General features: G+C 39.9%; 2 protein-coding genes across 2 annotated transcripts; both read left to right on the top strand.

Annotated features, from left to right (window-relative positions):
* Positions 1–90: 90 nt before the first annotated feature.
* On the top strand, positions 91–4,376 carry LOC310947448 (extracellular calcium-sensing receptor-like; the record flags this gene model as incomplete). Its single annotated transcript, XM_083914236.1, has 8 exons — positions 91–194; positions 637–931; positions 1,029–1,318; positions 1,565–1,860; positions 2,214–2,419; positions 2,551–2,772; positions 3,273–3,396; positions 3,472–4,376. The coding sequence occupies exons 1-8, from the start codon at positions 136–138 to the stop codon at positions 4,374–4,376; spliced, it is 2,397 nt and encodes a 798-aa protein (XP_083770362.1). The 5' UTR covers positions 91–135.
* A 1,315-nt stretch (positions 4,377–5,691) lies between these two features.
* On the top strand, positions 5,692–18,314 carry LOC310947446 (uncharacterized protein; the record flags this gene model as incomplete). The annotated part of the gene is made up of 18 exons (XM_083914234.1): positions 5,692–5,952; positions 6,050–6,339; positions 6,543–6,838; positions 7,743–7,948; positions 8,042–8,263; positions 8,719–8,842; positions 9,682–10,575; positions 13,719–13,995; positions 14,205–14,386; positions 14,588–14,730; positions 15,140–15,340; positions 15,481–16,092; positions 16,209–16,339; positions 16,502–16,598; positions 16,761–16,884; positions 17,029–17,501; positions 17,605–17,685; positions 17,961–18,314. 18 exons carry the CDS (start codon positions 5,692–5,694, stop codon positions 18,312–18,314), a joined length of 4,968 nt encoding a protein of 1,655 aa, XP_083770360.1.
* Positions 18,315–18,513: the final 199 nt, after the last annotated feature.

The raw sequence follows: 18,513 nt of genomic DNA, 5'->3' as shown, positions 1-18,513 counted from the left end.
GAGGATAGCACTGGTGCTGGGGTCAACACTGAGGCCTCACCTGTGACTTGTAAGCTCCAGGGTGGCACTCGTCAACCGGTATTCTCAATGGATGGTGACTACATTATTGGGGGAGTATTCTCCATTCACTACTACATGCACACAGTGAAGCACAACTACACCACCATGCCTGAGCCACTCAGGTGCTCAGGGAGGTTAGTCAGAGGGAAGTGGGATAACAGGATGCTAGTGGATGTAAACATGTTTTAATTTGTATGATGTGATTACAGTTGTGTTGGAATGCTTTTGTGTAGCATATGAAAGTGCTTTTTTTTTTAATTTTTTACATGAAGTGCTAAATAATAGATACATTGCAGGTATAGGCTATATATCATAAAATGGTAGAGAATAGTAGACTAAATAAACACGTTTTTTGCATAGCTAAAATACAAGTGTTTAAAAAAGCTAATTTAAAAAATATAGCATTAAATGAATTATGGACATTTTAAATGTTAATCTGTGCGGTGAGATTCTCGTGAATGTTGGCCTGTTATCTAATCATGTCATACAGTGTTCAGTTCTATCATATTATGAAGGCTATCTATGTTACAATTGTAAATTGTAAATTCAAATAGTGATATGAGTGTCTGTGTGCAGCATTGACTCCCGTGAACTGCGCTTCTCACGCGCAATGGTTTTCGCCATCGAGGAGATTAACAACAGCACGGAGCTGCTGCCGGGCATCAAACTCGGTTATCAGATCTACGACTCGTGTGCCTCAGTGTCTGTGGCGGTGCATGTGGCATTCCAGCTTTCAAATGGCTTTGACCCGGTGTTTTACACCGGCGACAATTGTTCGCAATCCGGTATGGTGATGGCTATCGTTGGTGAGTCTGGGTCCACTCCAACCATCAGCATGTCGCGCATCATCGGGCCCTTTCACATTCCTCTAGTAAATATTTTGAATTTCTGACGAACTGTGTGTTTAATATAAACCAGTGCAGATATGTGTCTGGCCTGTAAAATAATAACACTGTTCATTTCTTTAGGTGAGCCACTTTGCCACTTGTGCATGCCTGTCCGATAAGCAGCAGTACCCGAGTTTCTTCAGAACAATTCCTAGTGACCAGTTCCAGGCTGACGCGCTGGCCAAGCTGGTAAAACACTTTGGCTGGACTTGGATAGGTGCTGTCCGGTCAGATTCAGATTATGGCAATAATGGAATGGCGTCTTTCCTGGAGGCTGCACGCAAAGAGGGCATCTGTGTGGAATACTCTGAATCTTTCTATCGGACCCACCCACGCAGCAGGATCCAGAGAGTAGCGGACGTTATCCGCAGGTTTCTATTAAGTTTTGGTCCTTGCAGACACTGACCTTCTACACACAACACCTCAAAAGTGTTCTGTTAAAATATCAGATGAAAGATATACTTATTGATGTAAAGAAAATAGTCAGTGCCACCAAATACTAAAGTAGCCTATCTACAGTATCATGTTTGGTTATGTTAACTATCTTGACACATGTTTTAAAAAACCGTTAGTTTTATATTGGTATAATACAATGCACTATAAAAATGTCTCCCCAGGTCAACATCTATGGTTGTTGTGGCATTTACAGCCTCTGGAGACATGAGGATTCTGCTGGAGGAGCTGTCGCGGGAACCTTCTCCACCTCGTCAGTGGATAGGCAGTGAGTCCTGGGTCACTGACCCAGACATGCTGAGATTCAGTTTCTGTGCTGGAGCCATCGGATTTGGCATTGAGCAATCTGTCATTCCGGGTCTGAGAGACTTCTTGTTGGATCTCTCTCCCTCTAAAGTAGCTGCCACTCCGGTGCTCACTGAGTTCTGGGAGGATGCATTCAACTGCAGGCTGGGAAAAAGTGAGAAAGTTGTAAATAGACAGTCTCAAAGCCACCAAGCTAAATAAAGATGAAAGGATGTACTTACTAACATGTATCTATTATACTGATAATTCAATTGATTTAATTATTTCAAACACATTCAAATATGCAAAACATTGTTGATTAAAGGCCTGCAAAACAGTGCTTGGAAATTTAACTTAAAAGTGTGTGTTAGGAATTAAATACAGCAATATAGATATATAAGCTACTGCAAGGCATGCTTGGTGGGTTAAATGAAACAAAATAAAACAAAGAAAAATCAACACATATCAAAGAGTGACAATAAAATGATCTATGCAAAAACCACCCTCCCCTGTCTCTGTGTGTTTTAGGTGCAGCAACAGACAAGGGTGTGTGTGATGGAACTGAACACATACAGACGCTCCAGAGCCCGTACACTGACACATCTCAGCTCAGAATCACTAACATGGTGTACAAGGCCGTTTATGCAATAGCCCATGCCATTCATAATGCAGTGTGTCAGGAAACCAATTCTATAACTCAGTGCAACAAATTCACCAGGACAGAGTCCAGAGAGGTCAGTCAAAACAAATATGTGAACATCCAAACATAATTTTTCACTATGATGTAACTTTTATCACATGAAAGATACATTTTATTTAATATAATTTATCTTTTTGAATTTTTCTTCTTCTTTTATCCTTACAGGTTCTTACCCAGTTGAAGAAAGTAAACTTTTCCCAAAATGGTTATGATGTGTCATTTGATGCCAACGGTGATCCTGTGCCCACATATGAGCTGGTTAACTGGCAAAAAAGTGAGAGTGGCAGCATTGAGTTGGTGACAGTTGGCCACTATGATGCATCACTGCCGGTGGGCCAGGAGTTCCGTATCAGCAGGAACCTCACCTGGTTAGAGGGTGGCACACAAGTAAGGATCCCAAAACAAATAATTTAACATTTTCTAATTTCAAGCTTCCGGTCACCGTTCCTCCTGTCCATACTAACTATAAAGGAATCCATTCCAAAGTGACAGCTTTGTTAGTACGAGAGTCCCTCGTTTTTTTCCCCTAAACAATGTCCCCTTGTTGAGATGCAGCACAAGCATGGAAACTGAAAATCACGATCGTCTAAAAGACTATAACTTTGGAATATAACTTGATTTGTCCAATTCAAACTGCTCAAGCTTCTGTTTAGCTTGAGCAGGATTTTGTCCCAGAGCAGCTCCATTAAACTCGCTTTAAGAGGGGATTTCTCACAGTAACTAGTGTCAGGAGGAATGGCTACAGTGACCATTATCACTTTCAGCACACATACAGTATCCACTTGAGTATTGTTTTAGGAAAGACTTGGAAAAAATGTGAATCTGTCCTTTAATCCTTAGAGTTTCATAGCTCACATTTGGGACTTTTTTTTATATTAATTTGCCAGGTGCCTGCATCAGTGTGTACTGACAGCTGTCCTCCAGGAACTCGAAAAGTGCTGCAGAAAGGAAAACCCATCTGCTGTTATGATTGTATACCATGTCCTGAGGGAGAGATTAGCAATGCTACAGGTATTTGATTTTTTAAAGCACATCTATGACATTGTATTTACAACTGCTAAAAGCCCCTTTTGTTACATTTTTCAGATTCCCCTGACTGTTTCCCTTGCCCTGAGGAGTTCTGGCCTAATGCAGATAGAGACACTTGTCTTCCCAAGCCTGTAGAGTTTCTTTCCTTCAACGAGATCTTAGGAATCATCCTGGCTGCATTCTCAGTTGGTGGTGCCTGTCTTTCCATTATAACAGCGACTGTGTTCTATCGTCACAGGACATCCCCGATTGTCAGGGCCAACAACTCTGAGCTGAGCTTCCTGCTGCTTTTCTCCCTGACTCTGTGTTTCTTATGTTCCTTAACTTTCATTGGAGCACCCTCTGAGTGGTCCTGCATGCTGCGTCACACGGCATTTGGGATCACCTTTGTCCTCTGTATGTCTTGTGTCCTTGGAAAAACAATTGTCGTGTTAATGGCCTTCAAAGCAACACTCCCAGGTAGTAATATGATGAAATGGTTTGGTCCTCCACAGCAAAGAATGACTGTAGTATCTTTTACTTTAATTCAAGTTTTAATATGTATTGTTTGGTTGGTTGTTAGTCCCCCTTTCCCAATGAAGAACCTTACCACATATAAGAAGAGAATCATCCTGGAGTGTGCATTAGGCTCAGCTATAGGGTTCTGGGCTGTGCTCGGGTACATAGGTCTACTGGCTGTCTTTTGCTTTGTGTTAGCCATCCTCGCCCGCAAACTACCAGATAATTTTAATGAAGCCAAGCTTATCACCTTCAGCATGCTGATATTCTGTGCAGTCTGGATCACCTTTATCCCGGCATATGTCAGCTCTCCTGGGAAATTTACTGTGGCTGTAGAGATATTTGCCATTCTGGCCTCCAGTTTTGGACTAATATTGTGTATATTTGCTCCAAAGTGTTTCATCATATTGTTTAAGCCAGAGAAGAACACCAAGAAACATTTAATGAACAAAAATGAATTTTAAGACAACTGAAGTTTGTACTTTCTCAATTTATTTGACATGTTTTCATTAATGCCAATGCCATTTTGTGAATGTGCTTTTAACATGATATTGTCTTATTTTCCACTTATTTCAGCATGAGCTGAAAATCTAAAATATTGTGAATAAATAAAGTCAAAATCAGAACATAAATGTTTAGTACTGAGTTCTGCCTCAACACTTTTTAAAAATGTTACCTTTAGTAATAATATTTCTATAGCTGTAATGATGTGATGAAACCATACAAACAACCCATTACAAGTGTACATTTTTAGGCTGAACTGTAATATGAGCCGAAACAAAGTAAATACGGAAGAAAAGAAACATACAAAGTACAAGCAGTTCACTGAAAAGACTTGGACAAGTGTTACTCAAAAACCATTGGGTAAGGGCATCCTGTCTCTGACTGAGTACAGTAGAAGGAGGGAAGCTTATGTTTGAACATCTACTGTATATAAACCAGTGAAAACACACAGGCAGACAGTTGAGGGATGGAGATCTCTGCTCTCTTTATTGCCCTGATTCTGTCTCTGAGTTTCTCTGAGCTGTACTCAGCTCTTGCCTGGAATGGTTCTGGGGATGGTGTGACACATAGGGCTGGGCTTACAGAGGATGGTGTTAACACTGGGGCCTCATCTGTGAAATGTGAGCTCCAGGGTTCCACTCGTCGACCGGTATTCTCAATGGATGGTGACTATACTATAGGCGGTGTTTTCTCCATACACTACTACATAGACACGGTGAAGCACAACTACACCACCATGCCTGAGCCACTCAAGTGCTCAGGGAGGTTAGTAAGAGGGAGAAGTCGGGGTTAACATGATGTTACAGGGGATAAACATGTTTTGACTTTTACAATGTGCCATCAGTGCTTGTGTTGTACTAAAAAACGTAAAACAAATAAATAATTGCACAACCAATGCAAAATTGGTATTTTTCCATATTAATTGGAGTTATTATATTCACAAAACTAGTGTAAAAATTTAAAAGAAGCATTTCTGTGTTTCTTAATTGAAAACATGTCTAACCACAACTAGCAGGATTAAAACAAATGAAGACTTTAGATTTAATCGACTATTGTTAATCTGTGCATTATGATTCCTGTGCATTTTTGACTGATATACGTTTTGATTTTTAGTGTTCTTGCAACTTTTTGATGTAAATTTGGTTCACAGATTACTATGAATAGCAGTTCATCTTCATTGTTTTATTACTGTTAAATGATTTGTCCTCATCATAAACTTTAACACGAGTGTCTGTGTGCAGAATTGTGTCCCGTGAACTGCACTTCTCACGCGCAATGGTTTTCGCCATCGAGGAGATTAACAACAGTACGGAGCTGCTGCCGGGCATCAAACTCGGTTATAAGATCTACGACTCGTGTGCCTCAGTGTCTGTGGCGGTGCATGTGGCATTCCAGCTTTCAAATGGCTTTGACCCGGTGTTTTACACCGGCGACAATTGTTCGCAATCCGGTATGGTGATGGCTATCGTTGGTGAGTCTGGGTCCACTCCAACCATCAGCATGTCGCGCATCATCGGGCCCTTTCACATTCCTCTAGTAAATATTTTGAATTTCTGACGAACTGTGTGTTTAATATAAACCAGTGCAGATATGTGTCTGGCCTGTAAAATAATAACACTGTTCATTTCTTTAGGTGAGCCACTTTGCCACTTGTGCATGCCTGTCCGATAAGCAGCAGTACCCGAGTTTCTTCAGAACAATTCCTAGTGACCAGTTCCAGGCTGACGCGCTGGCCAAGCTGGTAAAACACTTTGGCTGGACTTGGATAGGTGCTGTCCGGTCAGATTCAGATTATGGCAATAATGGCATGGCGTCTTTCCTGGAGGCTGCGCGCAAAGAGGGCATCTGTGTGGAATACTCTGAATCTTTCTATCGGACCCACCCACGCAGCAGGATCCAGAGAGTAGCGGACGTTATCCGCAGGTTTCTACTGATTGACTGATTGTGGCAAATGGATTGCCATTAAGATGTTTATTACTGATAATTTAAAAATAGAATCATTGTGACCAGATATTAACAAATCGCTAGTGTTAGCTCGTGTTTACTATCAAAATACATATTTTGTTAAAAATAAAAGTTAATTAAATGTATTGATAACATGCACTACATGTATAATGTCTCCCCAGGTCAACATCTATGGTTGTTGTGGCATTTACAGCCTCTGGAGACATGAGGATTCTGCTGGAGGAGCTGTCGCGGGAACCTTCTCCACCTCGCCAGTGGATAGGCAGTGAGTCCTGGGTCAGTGACCCAGACATGCTGAGTTTCAGCATCTGTGCTGGAGCCATCGGATTTGGCATTGAGCAATCTGTCATTCCGGGTCTGAGAGACTTCTTGTTGGATCTCTCTCCCTCTAAAGTCACTGCCTCTCAAGTATTCACCGAGTTCTGGGAGGATGCATTCAACTGCAAGCTGGGAAAAAGTGAGAAAGTTCTGCTGATTTTTAGCGTATAGTAGGCAATGGCAGTTGGGTCCTTGTGGTTGTGCTGTATTGCTTTTTGCATTGTCTGTCTGAGTGGAGTTTCTTGTGTTTAAGACTTCGGTGCTACATTAAGGCCAAACCCCACATTATATTGTACTTGAAAGGGAAATCTATTTGCATTGACATGAGGTGGACATAAGGTGCAGCTCTGTGATTAACTTGATAGGATTATCTTTCAGGTCAAGGTTAGGCCCTCTGTGTTCTTGGAGGATATTTTGCGTGACTTTTGCAGGAGTGGTTCCACAATATCAACACTATCATCCTACACGCAAAGACACAGACAGTCTCCAGACCACTAAGCTAAATAATGATTAAATTGTACTTAAACCAGCATGTATCAGTTACACTATATATATAAGTATGTACTTCTAATAAGACTATCATACTGTGTGATTACAGAACATTTATTTATTTTAAAACAGGTCACCATGTCTTTTTCTAAATTATATATTTTTTATAGTTAAAATACAAGCAGTTTTTTTTACAAGTATATATCATCACTGTCAATATGATATAATAATCACAGAGTCTTTACTGTATATACTATCATATCCACCAACCTTATGTATACAAAGAAACCTTTTACATCAATCATGTTGTAGGTATTTCAGCATCCAGCATCCAGACCCATTGCATTATTGTTATATTTCATTGCTGCTTTTTATATTTAAATAGAGCAGGCACATTTAGGGAGATGGTGAGGGATACCACCTCTCCACCTCCATCTCCTAGTAGCAGAGAGAGTACAAGGGCATTGATAAATCAATAGCACTGTCTGTGGTGCTAAAGTAGAGAACAGATTTGTAATTGTAACCTTTTCTCTGAGTCTCTCTGTGTGTTTTAGGTGCAGCAACAGACAAGGGTGTGTGTGATGGAACTGAAGACATACAGACGCTCCAGAGCCCGTACACTGACACATCTCAGCTCAGAATCACTAACATGGTGTACAAGGCCGTTTATGCAATAGCCCATGCCATTCATAATGCAGTGTGTCAGGAAACAAATTCTATAACTCAGTGCAACAAATTCACCAGGATTGAGTCCAGAGAGGTCAGTCAAAACAAATATGTGAACGACCAAATATTAATTTTCACTTTGACATAACTTTTATCACATCTTCTTCTTCTTCCTTTATCCTCACAGGTTCTTACCCAGTTGAAGAAAGTAAACTTTTCCCAAAATGGTTATGATGTGTCATTTGATGCCAACGGTGATCCTGTGCCCACATATGAGCTGGTTAACTGGCAAAAAAGTGAGAGTGGCAGCATTGAGTTGGTGACAGTTGGCCACTATGATGCATCACTGCCGGTGGGCCAGGAGTTCCGTATCAGCAGGAACCTCACCTGGTTAGAGGGTGGCACACAAGTAAGGATCCCAAAACAAATAATTTGACATATTCTAATTTTAAGTTTGGTAATTGTACTGAAAGGTATGATATGTGTTTCTGGTCACTGTTCCTCCTGTCCATACTAACTATAAAGAGATCCATTACAAAGTAACAGCATTTGAAACAGTTAGTATGAGAGGGATAACAATGACTTGGACAAATTAGAACATTTACAGGCTTAGCCCCTCCTTCTCTTTGGCATGTCTTGCAAGAGTAACGCAAATAAATACAAATGATCCTGCATTCAATCTTCACATTCACAGCTTTTAGATGATGTATACCACTTATATGTTCGTATGTATACTATGGACCTTCTATCCCCCTAAAAAAAGACATAAATGGGTTTATTATGCATCTTTATAAACTAAGACGGGATATCTGACTGCCAGTATGAACCAGAATGTGTGTGACTTTGCTTGTTTCAATTTGCCAGGTGCCTGCATCAGTGTGTACTGACAGCTGTCTTCCGGGAACTCGAAAAGTGCTGCAGAAAGGAAAACCCATCTGCTGTTATGATTGTATACCATGTCCTGAGGGAGAGATTAGCAATGTTACAGGTATTCGATTTTTTTCTAGACTATACCCCTAACATTGCACATTATAGCCCTGAAAGGAGAGTTAAAAAAAAAAGCAGGCATTGTTCGCCGTCGTGAGTTCATCTCCTACATAGGAAATAGTATATGTTAGTAAAAAATACAGATTGAGGCTTCATTGGGCTGTTTTGAGGGCGAGAAAGCGGTGCTGAATGAAGGGCCTGACACAGGATACAAAGGGAAGTGAAAGTTCAGCAAAATTCAGCATAAACAAAATGTTTAAACTTATTAGTAACACTACAAATGTCTGTAAAATATAATGGGACGGTGCATGGTCGCTAACTTGGGTTAAACAGTCTAGATATAAGATCTGATTGAATCATATTGTGAAGAGACAGCCTGATCCCAATGGCTACTAAATATTCACATCAATGGGTGACCGTGATCATGATGGCTACAGACAGTGCAAACTCACCTAATATGTATATAATGCAGCTGTAAAATAAACAAAATCCACAGTACCAGTCAAAAAGTTTTGTCATGCTTTTCTCATTCAGCTTGGACTTATACTGTATGTCCGTGCGTAAAATTACAGACATTTGTAGTGAACTAATAGGGTAAAAACTTTTTTTATGCTGCATTTAGCTGAACTTTCACTTCCCTTTGTATCGTGCATCAGGCACTTCAACCAGCCCTTTCTTGCCCTTTAGACAGCCTAACTAAACTTCAAAGTTGATCTCGTACGTACAAGCTAGTATCTAGTACCCAAACTTTGCCAACATTGCACAAATTATTTTTTTTCACCTTGCCTTTCAGGGCTTCCGTATATGACTGCTAAAAGCCCTTTTTGTTACATTTTTCAGATTCCCCTGACTGTTTCCCTTGCCCTGAGGAGTTCTGGCCTAATGCAGATAGAGACACTTGTCTTCCCAAGCCTGTGGAGTTTCTTTCCTTCAACGAGATCTTAGGAATCATCCTGGCTGCATTCTCAGTTGGTGGTGCCTGTCTTTCCATTATAACAGCGACTGTGTTCTATCATCACAGGACATCCCCGATTGTCAGGGCCAACAACTCTGAGCTGAGCTTCCTGCTGCTTTTCTCCCTGACTTTATGTTTCTTATGTTCCTTAACTTTCATTGGAGCACCCTCTGAGTGGTCCTGCATGCTGCGTCACACGGCATTTGGGATCACCTTTGTCCTCTGTATGTCTTGTGTCCTTGGAAAAACAATAATAGTGTTAATGGCCTTCAAAGCAACACTCCCAGGTAGTAATATGATGAAATGGTTTGGTCCTCCACAGCAAAGGATGACTGTAGTGTCTTTTACGTTAATTCAAGTTTTGATATGCACTGTTTGGTTGGTTCTTAGTCCCCCTTTCCCAATGAAGAACCTTACCACATATAAGAAGAGAATCATCCTGGAGTGTGCATTAGGCTCAGCTATAGGGTTCTGGGCTGTGCTCGGGTACATAGGTCTACTGGCTGTCTTTTGCTTTGTGTTAGCCATCCTCGCCCGCAAACTACCAGATAATTTTAATGAAGCCAAGCTTATCACCTTCAGCATGCTGATATTCTGTGCAGTCTGGATCACCTTTATCCCGGCATATGTCAGCTCTCCTGGGAAATTTACTGTGGCTGTAGAGATATTTGCCATTCTGGCCTCCAGTTTTGGACTAATATTGTGTATATTTGCTCCAAAGTGTTTCATCATATTGTTTAAGCCAGAGAAGAACACCAAGAAACATTTAATGAACAAAAATAAATCCTAAGAAATCTGAGGTTAGTAAATAGTTAAAATAAATGGTAACATACTCGTAATGCTGTTCATAGATCACAGTCCTCAGCTTGTTGATTTAGATATTTACATTCTTTACATTCAATCATTTTATAATTGTACTGTCATCTTGTGAATGTCTTATTAGTATGTTCTTTATATCTAATAAATATGTTTTTATCATGTGCTGAATATAAATATATTACATAAAATAAAGTGAATACATTAAGTCAAAAATGATAGATTTTATTTGGGGACTCAAAACACAAAACACACTGCACTGCATTGATTTAATACATTTAAAGTCACTGATGATACATAAAAAAAAAAGCCAGAGTCATATTTCTTTTGTGGACCTTTTCCTTGTATATTTTTTAAATTACAAAGCTTTTTTCTTTGGGGTGGCACTGTGGTGGGGTGGCACTGTGGTGTGGTGGTTAGTACTGTCACCTCACAGCAAGAGGGGTTCCTCTTTTGAATCTGGACTGGGGCCCTTCTGTGTGTATGTTCTCCCTGTGTCTGCGTGGGTTTTCTCCGGCTTCCTCCCAAAGACATGCACGTGTTAGGTTACTTGATGACTCTAAATTGCCCGTAGGTGTGAATTGTTGTGTGTCTCTGTTTGTCATGTGCCATGTGATAGACTGGCGTCCTGTCCAGGGTGTACCCAGCCTAACACCTGATGTCAGCTGGGTTTCGGCTTCAGCCCCCCCGGGACCCCGACAGGGACAAGCGGTTGAAGATTGATGGCTTTTTTCTTTGTCAACGTCAGAAAGGGATTTAAAAAATAAATAAATTTGTTTTTCATTTTCTAGTTATGATAACAAAAATTAAAATCTCTAGAGGACAGAAACATATGGTCCTGAGGGGTATGACTGTTGGTAATTGTATTTGCAAATTCAATTGTTTTGCTTAAAAGTGCCAAATTTTATTTTTAATCGTGCTGTTGTTGAAAGCGGAGTTAATGTCAGCTTGTTGTTGTTGCCATAGCTACGGAAAAACATTCAGGTAACATCAGTGACAGGGTGTCATCATTATATGAATAAAATACAGGACGACAACCCATAATACTTTATTGATATACCAAGAGATACTGTATAATTAACGTTATAAAGTATAAGGTATGTCTATATTACATACAAGGCCAAAGAACATTTATTTTTGCCCAGCCTTTATAAGCTATAATCTTCCAAACAACAATAAGCCATGAAATCCGGCATTTCTGAACAAAACCTATTACTAATAGCAACAGTCAGAGTCCTTATAACCCTAATGGATGTGTTATGATAAGTTGTTTTTTCAAAGTTGGACGGTTATTTCCATTAATCTACAGTACGTTACTGTATCACCAGTCGGGCGTCATTCACTGGTACGGTCCCTATCCAGACACAGCCCATCTGGTGCAGTTTCCGGTCTTTTCGTAGTGCTTTTACTGGTTGATCTGCACCAAAGGGCAAGTAGAATTAATTTACACACTTATAAGAATCTACAAGTGAAATTTTATATTTTTACATGGACATTTATATGTCTAATTAGTGAAGAAAAGTGACCTTGATGAGAGAAAGCTGTCAGAACGTTTGGGCGACGCTCGGCCTGAGCGGCTCAGGTGGTGGTTTACATTAAAAATGGAAATTAAGAAGACTTAGAAGGTTCTTAGTATATCACTAAAGTATTATGGGTTGTCATTCTGTATTTTATCCATATAATGATCACACCCTGTCACTAAAAGTTACCTGAATATTTACCGTAGCTATGGCAACAACAACAGGCTAGCATTTCAACAACAATAAGTTAGAATTCGGCTCTTTTGGAAAAAAAACAATGACAACTACTAACAGTAGGACCTTACTGTTACTTACCTTACTGTTTACTTACTAAGTAAAAGTATCAAATAAGAATTTTAAATAAGCAGCATAAGTCCCTCTCCAACACAGCACTGTCCTCATAGGTGCTCTTACTGTGTAAATGGCAACTTCCAGTCGGAGAATGACTTTCTTGAATCCCAAGACATGCACTGTTTCACATAAATGTAAATCAGAACATTTAACAAAATAATAATACAACCATACATTCACTAGACAATACAAATAAATAAAAATGCAGTGTAATTGATTTAACCATTCCCTTTAACATTCAGTGCTTTGTGGACACACGTACACTGAGGCCTTCTGAACCCAATTTTGATTTAACAGTTTGACAGACTAAGGAAGTGCTTCAAATTAAACTAGTTGATGCTTCAGTGCTGATCAGTTAGTGAGGTTGAGAAAAAAAAGAAATCATTTTCCATATCAGCCATACGCAACTTTAGAACATGCACACTAGCTTTACAATACAGTATGATGTCCAGTAGGTGGTAGCAGTAGCTATTTTCTAGAGGTCTCTAATTAAATAAATATATGTATATATATATATATATATATATATATATATATATATATATATATATATATATAAAGGAGGATTTTGTCACTTCTTGGTATTGTTTGAACTAAAAGATATTTCCAAAACTTAGGATGCACAGTCTTAAATGCAACAGTTAAAACTAAAATGTAATTTTTCAAATTCTTAAAATTCCCAGGAACTGATTTATCTTTTGGCAAGTCGGTGGAATTACAGAAGGTTGTTCCTTGCTACATTTTTTAATCATCCTCTAATTTATAGTCTGATGCTATTTCTGTTTTGGCTTTGCATTTTAACCAAAGTCTCATTAATTGTAATTGACAGTCAAACCCCCAAAATGAAACCCTACGTATTAACTTCTTTTAAATGTTTAGAACATGCTTGGGCTACAATTGTGATCATTGTTATAATAAAATATAATAAAAATGTAATATCAAATATCCATAATATAACCATGTCTACTTCATGTGCCACGTATTTTCTTCTCTCGTGTGCCAATGGTTTTCACTATGATTGGTTGAGGCAGCGATGACTCACATGACCAATGAAATGAAGCAAGCATCATAGTTTTTATATGGTTTACTTCATTATCCTTTCAGAGATTATGTCTCAGGATCATCGTCTCCAGTACACACAGTCTTTATGGGGTCATTATGGGCGCTGCATTATACCCTTGTTGGGGCTTCACCCTGGCTGCTTCATTTGGCCTTATTTGGCCTTCTTTTTCCAGTTTTCTCCGATGTGAAAGGAAGGGAACAACTAAGTTCAGAGAGAGGTGTGGTGAAAGAAGAAGAGACTATAACAGAGAGACTGAGCAATTTGGGGATAGAGGGATTGAGTGGTGTTGGTTCTAGCTTACCTGGGTGTATGAAACTGGCAGACAGTGAGCCTTTGGCCCTGCAGTCGGGAGGGGATGTTGTGATCGGGGGGCTTTTCCCATTGCATTACGTGGCTCCTAAGCCACAGCCCAGCTACCACAGCAAACCTCAGCTCATACCTTGCAGTGGGTAAGTGTGAGGATAATGTTGATATCCTACATTAAAATGTTTTTTTTTTTTTAATTCTTACACAAACTAGTGACTGAAAAACAATTCTCTATATTGCTCCTTTTCACATTTGATACATACATGCTGATCTTTATTGTGCTGTGATACTGTGTTTTCTGCGTCATGATAAATTCCATAGACTGCATTGAACTTTATTTAATTCTCTGCAGCTTTGATCATAGAGCCTTCCGCTGGATGATGACCATGGTGTTTGCAGTTGAGGAAATTAACCGTAACTCGAGCCTGTTACCAGGTGTTAAATTAGGCTACCGGATTATGGACAGCTGCGACCATGTCCACACCAGCCTGCAAGCTCTTTTGTCATTAGTCAGTCACCCCAACGCTATGACGAGTGAACAAATGGAAGAAACATACAGAAAAAAAAAACATATACCAAATGAGAGGGGTGCTAGATCGGAGGAGGTAAAGACGGAAGAAAAACAAAAAAAGAAAAGGATGTTAAGCACAGTGAAAAGGAGAGGTACTAAAATTGGTGAAGCAATGCCTCACAGTCTTGAAAATAATGTTAATTGTTTAAAGGAAAATTTAACAGGAGAGAGAATAGAAAGGAGTACACAATCTCAAATGTTGCCATTATGTCTGTCTGATTCTCCTGTGCCCGCTGTGATTGGCCTTGCATCCTCTTCCCCTACAAGAGCTGTAGCTCACACTCTTGGCCCTTTCCACCTCCCACTGGTAAGAAATGAATGAAAAGGCACAATCATGCACTTACTGTACTATATGTTCAGATAGGCTATTATTCTTGTACAACACTTGTTTTTTTGTTTTTTACATTTTTGATACATTTTTGCGTTCGTCTTCTGTCTAATCTCAATGGTTAACTTTATCTCCCTTTAGGTGAGCTATTTTGCCACTTGTACCTGTCTTACTGACAAGAATATCTACCCATCATTTTTGCGGACTGTGCCGAGTGATCTCTTTCAAGTGAGAGGTCTTGTTCAACTGGTCACCTTTTTAGGCTGGCTCTGGGTGGGCACAATAGGGACAATGGTGAATTAATGTATTTTTTTTACCTCACCATTAGTCAGTTAAACACAATAACAACAACAAAATGATTTGGAAAACCTTTCTTTGTATATTTCAGGATGACTACAGTCACTATGGAATCCAAGCATTTTCTGATCAGTTTAGACAACAAGGTGGGTGTCTGGCATTTCATCTGACTATCCCAAAATCACCCACAGCAGCTGAGATACAAGAAATGGCAGACAGGCTGCAGGGTTCAACCGCAAAGGTAGTGGTGGTCTTTGCCACGGAGGGACAGCTGCTGGATCTGCTCTTAGAAGTAAGCACTCAATCTCAGCTAATTCAATTGTTAAAATATGATTTATTATGCAGTATTAGGAATGTCCAAAAGAATGTTGGTGCAAATGCTTATCTGATTGCTTTCTTATCAAATTTTATCAAGTATGCCTTATTTTCCAGCTAGCTCACAGAAATGTGACAGGAATCCAGTGGATAGCGAGTGAAGCCTGGGTGACAGCTAGTGTGCTGACCTCACCCCGCTTCCACCCTCTCCTTGAGGGAACGCTGGGCTTCTCCTTCCCTGGAGTTAGGATCCCTGGCTTGAAAGATTTCCTGTTGAACATTTACCCATCTTCCAAACCTGGGATGACATTTGTCAATATGTTCTGGGAAGAGCTGTTTGGCTGCAGGCTAGATTTTAGAGGAGACCGATCCAAAGAAAATGAAGCAGATACTGTGGATAACTTTGTGCGATTTAATGCTTTTGGTTATAAACCAGACTCTCAAAATAAAAGTGGGTCCTTGGTCAGGCCTATTCCAGGAAAAACAAGCACATTCAAAGGGTCAGCTGATAAAAACTATGAAAGTGCTGCACAGAAACCAGTATGCACTGGTTCAGAGGATCTGAGGTACACTGACAGCAGTTTTGCTGATGTATCTCAGGTCAGGATATCCTATAATGTGTATAAAGCTGTATACGCCATTGCTCATGCTCTGCACACTTTATTGAACTGTGATTCTGCAGGACATAAGGGAATGTGTGAGAATCATAAATCCTTTACTTCTAGGGAGGTAGGTTAAACCAATTAAATCAATTATTTACTTTAATGGCTATGTCATTATTTTAATTGTTGAGCAGTGTCATTCTTCTGGGCTGTTTTCTTCCGTTTATTTGTTTATTAAAACAGTTGCTGCATCATCTAAAGACTGTGAATTTCACCGACCAGTTCGAGGAGAAGGTATATTTTGACTCCAACGGAGAGCCAGTTCCTCTGTATGATGTCATTAACTGGCAGAAAGACAGTACTGGTGTAATTAGGTGAAATATTATACTTCTACTACCATGTGTAATGAATCATTATTGATAAGCCTTTTTATGTTTATTATGGCTTTTTTAAGCATTCAAATGAGTTATGATACAAAAGTGTTACACGTATTGTTTGGCCAGATTGTATTTTAAATCATTTTATGCTGTGTTTAGGTTTTTCAAAGTGGGAAGCTACGATGGTTCAGCTCCAATGGGACAACAGTTGCAGATAGAGCAGAGCACCATTGTGTGGACAAAAGGGCAGTCACAGGTGGCCCGCATGTCCCCCGAAATGATTTTAAATGTGTCTTGATGTAAATTACTTCAAATAATATTACATGTAAATAGTATCTGATGATTAACATTTCTGTCATTATTCCAAAAAACCCCCCCCAAACATCTAGTTTGTAATTTTACACCTTTATTTTCTCAGGTGCCTGCATCTTTGTGTAGTGATCCATGCTTCCCTGGCAGAAGGCAGGCCAGACGTCCAGGAGAGCCCCGCTGCTGCTTTGATTGTTTGCCCTGTGCCGATGGAGAGATCAGCAACCAGACTGGTAGCCTGTTTTGTGTATTCATATATGCATTCATATCTTTTCTAACCTCCTTTTGAAAAGTTAATTGGTGCACAACTGGAGAGTTGTCATGGCATGTTATATGGATGCAAACTGTTTGAGTTTGGTTTGTGTGTGTTTCCAAAGGTTCCACCGAGTGCACAAAATGTCCTGAAAACTACTGGTCAGACAAAGATAACGTGAATTGCGTGGCCGGAGTTGAAGAATATTTGTCTTTCCACGACACCATGGGCATCATCCTGGTCGCACTCACGCTGCTGGGTGTCGTCCTGACAGCTGTTGTCACTGCTGTCTTTAACCATTTCCGCTCTACACCAATCGTCAAGGCCAACAACTCAGAAATAAGTTTCTTGCTTCTCCTGTCACTGAAGCTGTGCTTCTTGTGTTCCCTGCTGTTTATTGGCTATCCATCTGTGTGGACATGTAGGCTCCGCCAGGCAGCATTCGGGATCAGCTTTGCCCTTTGTCTTTCCTGCCTCCTGGTTAAGACCATTGTGGTTCTCTTGGCTTTCCGGGCTAATGCACCTGGTTCCAGGGCTCTGAAGCTGTTTGGTTCCTCTCAACAGTGGGCTCTGATCCTCTGCACTACAGCTCCTCAGGTGGGAGGGCTATAGAACACCACTAATTTTGACCTCAAGTTATGACCTTTTCATTTTTTTGTCTGTTTTAAAAAAAATGCTAATTTTTCCATCTTGCCCTCAGGTTTTTCTCTGTGCTGCTTGGCTTTTGGCTGCACCTCCCTTCCCTTTCAAGAACCCAAACTACCAAGCCTCAACTGGAAAAGTAAGAACCACAGTTTACCATATTTTCTTTTTTCAATACCACCATTAAGTTCAATTCAATTCAATTCTATTTATTTATAGAGCCAAATCATAACAAAAGTTATCTCAGGACACTTTACAGAGTAGTCAGTAAGTCAGTAATGTTCAAATCCTACACATAGGGGCTTTAATGCTCGTCATTTAGATGAGAAGAAAAAAAAAACAAGGAGAAATATATAAAATTAGTTTTACAGTATGTATTTTGAGATCTGTATTAATGTATTTGGACATATTTAGATTGTTGTGGAGTGTAAGGAGCCATGGCCCCCTGGATTTTATCTGGTCCTGGGTTACATTGGTCTACTGGCCTTTGTCTGCCTCCTCCTGGCGTTCCTTGGACGCAAACTACCTGATACCTTCAACGAGGCAAAGCTCATCACCTTCAGCATGCTGATTTTCTGGGCAGTGTGGATCTCTTTTATCCCAGCATATGTCAGCTCTCCTGGGAAGTTCACTGTGGCTGTGGAGGTATTTGCTATATTAGCCTCCAGTTTTGGACTGTTACTTTGTATTTTTGTGCCCAAATGTTACATTATATTATTACGGCCTCAGAGAAACATAAAGAAAGGCATGACTGGAAAGAAATCTTAAATAAACTTAACATTTATGTTGTAGGTGCTCTTTTTAAGTGGCCATCAAGCAAACTGAAGCACATACTTTTAAATTTGAAATGATAAAATGTAATGTTCATGGTAAAAAAATAAATAAATATTGACAGGCCTGTGATAGTCTGGCATCATGTCCAGGGTGTACCCCACCTCACTTCTGATGTCCGCCGGGATCAGACCCA

The sequence above is a fragment of the Echiichthys vipera genome, assembly GCF_963691815.1.
Source record: "Echiichthys vipera genome assembly, chromosome: 5".
In the NCBI taxonomy this organism is placed as follows: Eukaryota; Metazoa; Chordata; class Actinopteri; order Perciformes; family Trachinidae; genus Echiichthys; species Echiichthys vipera.
The sequence above is the reverse complement of the archived record's forward strand: the minus strand, read 5'-3'. Positions and strand labels throughout refer to the sequence as shown.